Below are 6828 nucleotides of genomic sequence, written 5' to 3'. Positions count from 1 at the left end.
AGGCAGTGGCGTGGCCGCCCTACTCACTGGGCCTCGCACATGTTTAAAATAAAAACATGAATACATGAACCTGTGTATAATTTGAGTATCTTAGTATTGAATGCACAATAACAAGGTACATTTACACATGGCACTATAGGACCAGATTGATATAACACAATTTTATACAATTTATATAATTAGGGGGTCCCCGCTCCATCTCGCCATCAGTTTGGGGGTCCTTGGCCTGGAAAACGTTGAAGACCCCTGTTCTAAAGGATTTCAAAGTGAGTCTCTTTGACTTGATGAATCCTGTAGCTGTAAATGTTCTACCAACATGCCAGCAGATGGCAGTCCTGACCCAATCCTACACAGGTGACTTCTCTTTGTGTTCCTGCAGTTTCACTTGAACATGATTGATTGGGGCTTTTTGGGTCATTTGCCATTTATTCCTTTTGTTCAGCTCATAAAGCCTTCTCTTTCTCTCTGGTACAGTAACTAAGTCTTTGTTTTAAAGGTCCAAAGTGTGGGAATTTCTCCCATCTAACAGTAGCGTTGAGATCATATATCGTTTAAAGTACGTATCACAGCTACGGGGGCCTTCACGCTTCAAAAAGCCGCTCTTTCGCCATTTTTCAATTTTCTTTTTCTGGGCGAAGACGAAGAAGACTCCCGTTCCTGAAATTAGATTTACATGAATACATGTGGTCCTCCTCCACATGTGGTTTCCTTCTTCTAACTCGCCGGGGGCCGAGAAGCGACGACACCCGTTAGCATTAGCATTAGCAGCACCTGTGAGTTTATCATGTGACGGCGAAAACACGGAAAAGGCGGAGCAATACGTCCCGTATGTCCCTCACCGGCTAACGTAGTTCAAGATGGAGCGTGACTACAGAGCGTCTACCCCGGCTCATGCTAATGTAAAATATCAAGCCAATAGGAATGCCCTTGGAATTGAAGGTGGTGTTAAATATTTATGAAAAAGAACCAGTTTGTACCAACAAATTAATTACCAACTAAAACACGTCACACACTGGACCTTTAACGAAAACATTTACAATTTATTTTGGAGTTTTACCAAGACCAGTGTTTAAATCTGCAGTGGGAACCTAAATGTTTATTTATTTCCACCACAACACAATTATGATTGTCAGGACAAGAAGATCAACGAGCTTCTCTTGGGTCTTAAAGTGACAGTTCACCCCAACATCCCCAAAAAAACTTTTACTTAGTTAACTGACAGCATAGAATGAAATCATCACTCTCCAAATGATGTTTGTGTAAATGAATGAATGAGTGCATGCTGACATGATGTTTTGACATCTTAGAGCTCAGGCATGTTTGCAAAATGTCTGAGTTCCAACGCAGACCACTGATTTGTTTGATGTGTTGTTGCTCAGCGATGGTCGTCATGGTTTCCGGTGTTCGGTAAGGATGTGGTCGACTGCTCTGAAAAACCTGAAAGAGGAAGACTCACATCATCGAAAACAGGATGGAGATCGCATCAGCCTGCCTAATGCTCTGTAAGTCATTTCACTTCAAATATAATCAGAATTATTCATTTTTTTCGGCTCATCCACCTGCCACTTTAACCCAAATCGCTCAACAGAGCAATGGTGGAAGAAGCATTCCCATCCTTTACTGCAGTAAAAGTACCAAACTGGGACTAGTAAGAGTACTCATAATGCAGTAAAATGTATTCTTGTCAGTTATATCCAATGTTTGTGGATTCATGTCCCTGCTGCGTAAATGTGTACATTGCATTTTTCTGTTGCAGATATTTAAAGTTCATTTTAACTCCTTTATATATGGAACAGTCCCGCCCACAGCCAGTTCTGGGAGTGAGAAAACAATACAAATTCTCCATTGACGATTAGAGTATAAGCCATAAAATCCTAACCGTCGATGGTAGACTTAAAACCAGCAACCACGGGACTCAGCGCCTGTATACGCTCATATACACGCCAAAGTTCATGGGGCACCAACCATGTTTTAACCCTTGTATTGACTTCATGCTTAATAATCTATTAACAGATATTGTCTTTATCTCCATTTCCAACAGCTGAGATAACATCTATGTTTAGGGAATGCATCAGTCTCTACTAGCACACTATTAAACATGGAAGTGGGGTTTGTTTGTTGTCATGAGGTTATAATTCATGTTAAAAATCCACTATGGAAACAACATAAGTGTCATATCCAGAATAATGTTCTGAGTCAGGAATACATGTTTATCACAGGAAATAAGGAAAGGACGCTGGTTTCAGGTAGAAAACATGTAACTTGGACCATTTTTCTTCTTGTAAAAATGAGAAATGGGTCAATTTGACCTGAATACCAGACAAGGGTTAAAATACATGTCTTTTATTCGCGATGTCTTGGATAAGTACTTCATTACCCACAATCCTGAACAATCCCACAGTAATGGCTCCGATTAGTGGAACTCATGTCATGTGGCTGGCAAAAGTCCGTGAGAGTCTTTGTCGCTGTACTGTGTAGTGGTGAAAACCACTTCTACAACGATGCATCATGGTCTATTACGATCATCGTATGTGTGCAGCGCTGCTGGCCTGTGAGAACCACGTATCTCTAAAATGCTGAAAAACATCCTTGTTTTCAGCTTTGTGACCATGCATTTTCCAGCTGATCTGAGAGGCTTTTTAAAGTCTTTATTTAGCTTTAAGAAGGAGGAGAATTTTCTCAACACGTAAAGGAAGACTCCGTCCTTCAGTTCATCCCAAAAAATTCAACATCAACACATCTGGAGATACGAGGTTCTCACTGGACAGGAAGAGGCGGAAGAACTGTCATCTGAGAAGAAACTAAAGCTGTCAAGACAAATGTAGCGCAGTACAAAGTAAACTCTTACATAAAGCAAAATGTACTTAGTTACTTCCACCACTTCCCCTCGGTTGATGTGCTGTGAAACCACAGCGAAGAGCTTGAGGAGTTTTACACGTGCTGTAGAGTTCCTGGTGATTCTCTGTGGCTTTTTCACTCTTTTCACATGAGACGTATATTCATTTAATTAAATATTAATACAAAAAAAATGTAATGTCAAATGGGAATAAACTGAAACCTTAAAGGTTCCCTGCCACACAAAACCGTTTTTTGAAGTGTGTGTGTGTGTGTGTGTGTGTGTGTGTGTGTGTGTGTGTGTGTGTGTGTGTGTGTGTGTGTGTGTGTGTGTGTGTGTGTGTGTGAAGATGAACTGCTACCTCCTCTGTCAGCTCTAGCCACTGAAAAGAAATAAGAGGAGAAATCTGACCAATCACAACAGCTGGTCAGTCTGACGTCATGCTGCCTGAGCTCATTACTCATGAGCTGGGTAAAGGATGCTGATAGCCAGGCTCTCATTGGCTAGCTGTGAGCCAATCAGAGCCAAGCAGCTTAGCTGGTTGAACATTAATGAGTTGAACTGGCCCAAATGGAGCTGATCTTCCTGCAGGCTTTCTATACCACGCTGGAATGGCTTGAAACAAGGTCACCACGTTACAGAGTCCAAGGTAGAACTTCAGACATCACCACAAAGTCATGAAATATGTGTGGCAGGGCACCTTTAACAACAGTCGATCGCACGAATTTAACAAAAACTGTCCCCTCTTCACCAGGCGCCTCGCTGATCGTCACCCCCGACCGATCTCAGTTCTTCCGGTATGAAGAGATCTCTCTGAAGTGTGCTGCCGACTCCAGCGACTGGACGGTGAAGAGAAAGACTTCCAGTATGACTCCTGAGGCGTGTACAAAGCTCAGCTGGGGGATCCCGGGCGAGTCGTCCTGCACCGTTAAAGATGCCTACATGATAGACACCGGGGAGTACTGGTGTGAGTCTCCGCAGGGGGAGCGCAGCAACACCGTCAGCCTCCACGTCACAGGTCAAATATCAAATATGTTGTTTTTTAATTAAATTAACTCTCCCGTCAAACATGCAACTTGTTGTCCTCCAGGGTCAAAATTGATAATTAACACTTTTGTGATACTTTTTAATCCAAAGTTTTCTTCACTTTGTCAATAAAAGTTGTGTTTTACTTCACTTTTTCAACACTTGTTAACTTTTATCCAATGTTTCCAAAACTCTTTTCCACGTTTTTGTCATTTCTTCCAACATTTTGTTGCCTTTTTCAATGTTTGTGATGCATTTTCTTTGACACTGTCCTTTTGTGTTGAACGGGTCAAATTTGACCCGAGGAAAACAGGAGGGTTGAAAACACTTCAGAAACTCTACAGGTCATGTGCAAAATGCAGCAGGTATAGAAAAGTCTTCTTCTGCGTTTCAGCCGGCGTGGTGATCCTGGAGAGTCCTGCTCTTCCTGTGATGGAGGGAGACCGAGTGACGCTCCGCTGCTCCTACAAGGAAGAAGACGAACAGGAAGCTACGTCCGACTTCCCCGCCGCGTTCTTCAGAGACGGCGAGTTCATCGGCTACGAGCCCGCGGGAGCGATGGTCCTCCCACCGGTGTCCAAAAGGGACGAAGGCTCCTACAGGTGTCAGCACCCAACGAAGGGAGACTCCCCGCAGAGCCGGCTGGCCGTGAGGGGTGAGGAACCTCAAACCATCTCAGGTGGAAGATTAAAATCCCCAGAAACCCAGATCCCATCTGACAGAAATGAACATTTGCATTTTTTGAAGACGACAAGTATTAGTTTAGCATTTACTCTTGTGTTGTCTTCTTTTTTAGACGTTTTCAACACTACGTAACACTAATTTATTAACTTTAGTTTTACAGTTATTTTTGGAATTTATGGTCAATAAACCTCATTTATAGGAAATTATACCTAGTGTTTGAGTTAGAAAAGCAGAAATTAGGAATTATTGAGACTAAAATTAAAGAAATGGATGTTGATGATAATCACAGACTGGAATATGTCAACTTTTACTCAATAATATTTCAAATCACTTCCATTTGTTTTACAATGCTATAAAATAGAATAAGACCCAAAATTAATGAAAGTAGAGATTTGTACTTGGCAAAGAGCGTTGGAATCAATCATGTTATTTTGGGGAATTAAAAAGGACATTGACATAGGGAAATGGGTCAAATTGACCCGAGGAACACATGCATTTTCTTGGCTAGACTTAACTTTCAAGGGACCAGCAGGCCGTAATTTCGAAGGATATCCTAAGAATTGTTGTGCAGACATTTGCACGATATTATACAAACCCGTCGATGAGAAACGCGTTAATGCTTAAAAGCCCCAAGGACTTGGAACAGGAACATTGGCCAATCAGCTCACAGTGAGGTACGCCATGGGGAGGCGCAGGCCTGTGCCTTTAAATCAGAACACAAGACAAATGAAGAGTTTAGTTGCCAAATGTAAAAATGTAATGCGCAAAATGATTGTTTTACGTTGTTTTTATGATAATTCGGAGCCGAAATTGCAATAGAAATTTAAATAATTCCATAGCACTTCACTAAGATCGAGAGTTACTTTCTAGAAATGTGTAAACTGCATATCTAAAACTCTAACGTTCTTCCTCCCAGCTCGGCCTGCAGATGCTTCTCCTCCTCCTCCTCTTCCTCCTCTAATGAAGCCTCTGCCCCGCCGGCTGCTGTGCTTCGTCCTGCTCTTCATCTTCTACACGGCCATCTTCATAATGTGTGTCTACAAGTACCGCAAGTGGGCTCGAGGTAGGGACTCCTCTGGTTTCATTCTCGTTGGACAAGGAATCAGCGAAACAGCATTTTACAGCAAGTAGATCCGACCAGACGATATGATTGGTCAACTAGACAATAACAACGTGTCCGAATCAGCATGACAGCACCATAGATATAGAACAATAGATATGACATGTATGACTCTGTAATTTACAGATAGAGCAGGTCTACACCGCTCTATAATATACAGATAGAGCAGGTCTAGACCTCTCTATAATTTACAGATAGAGCAGTCCTAGATCGCTCTCTATTTACAAGATAGAGCAGGTCTAGACCTCTATAATTTACAGATAGAGCGGTCTAGACCTCTATAATACAGAAGAGCAGGTCTACACGCTCTCAAATTACAGATAGAGCAGGTCTAGACGCTCTATAATTTACAGATAGAGCAGGTCAGACCACTCTATAATACAGATAGAGCGGTCTAGACCACTTATATTACATAGAGCATCTAGACCTCTCTATAATTTACAGATAGAGCAGGTCATGACCACTCAATAATTTACAGATAAAGAAGGTCTAGACCGCTCTATAATTTACAGGTAGCCAGGTCTAGACCTCTCTATAATTTCCAGATAGAGCAGTCTAGACCTCTCATAATTTACAGATAAGCAGGTCTAGACCCACTCATAATTACAGATAGAGCAGGTCTAGACCGCTCTATAATTACAGATAGAGCAGGTCTAGACCACTCTATAATCTACAGATAGAGCAGGTCTACACTGCTCTATAATATACAGATAGAGCAGGTCTAGATCGCTCTATAATTTACAGATAGAGCAGGTCTAGACCAAGGACCACTCTATAATAATTACAGATAGAGCAGGTCTAGACTCTCTATAATTCTACAGATAGAGCAGGTCTAGACACCATAATTGACAGATAAAGAAGGTCTAGACCGCTCTATAATTTACAGGTAGAGCAGGTCTAGACCTCTCTATAATTTACAGATAGAGCAGGTCTAGACCTCTCTATAATTTACAGATAGAGCAGGTCTAGACCACTCTATAATTACAGATAGAGCAGGTCTAGACCGCTCTATAATTTACAGAGAGCAGTCTAGACCACTCTATAATTTACAGATAGAGCAGGTCTAGACCCTCTCTATAATTTACAGATAGAGCAGGTCTAGACCACTCATAATTTACAGATAAGAAGGTCTAGACCGCTCTATAATTTACAGATAAAGAAG

At 41.7% G+C, this 6828-nt stretch overlaps 1 protein-coding gene across 1 annotated transcript; it reads left to right on the top strand.

The window, feature by feature from the left end:
* Positions 1-1308: 1308 nt before the first annotated feature.
* LOC116695361 (Fc receptor-like protein 5) lies at positions 1309-5609 on the top strand (the record flags this gene model as incomplete). The annotated part of the gene is given in 4 exon segments (XM_032525579.1): positions 1309-1502; positions 3591-3854; positions 4257-4517; positions 5463-5609. Coding segments are annotated over 4 exon segments (703 nt in total), but the record flags the coding sequence as incomplete, so codon positions are not given.
* Between the last annotated feature and the right edge of the window lie 1219 nt (positions 5610-6828).

This window comes from Etheostoma spectabile, chromosome 9 (genome assembly GCF_008692095.1).
Source record: "Etheostoma spectabile isolate EspeVRDwgs_2016 chromosome 9, UIUC_Espe_1.0, whole genome shotgun sequence".
Classification (NCBI taxonomy): domain Eukaryota; kingdom Metazoa; phylum Chordata; class Actinopteri; order Perciformes; family Percidae; genus Etheostoma; species Etheostoma spectabile.
This window is presented reverse-complemented; position numbering and strand designations above follow the sequence as displayed.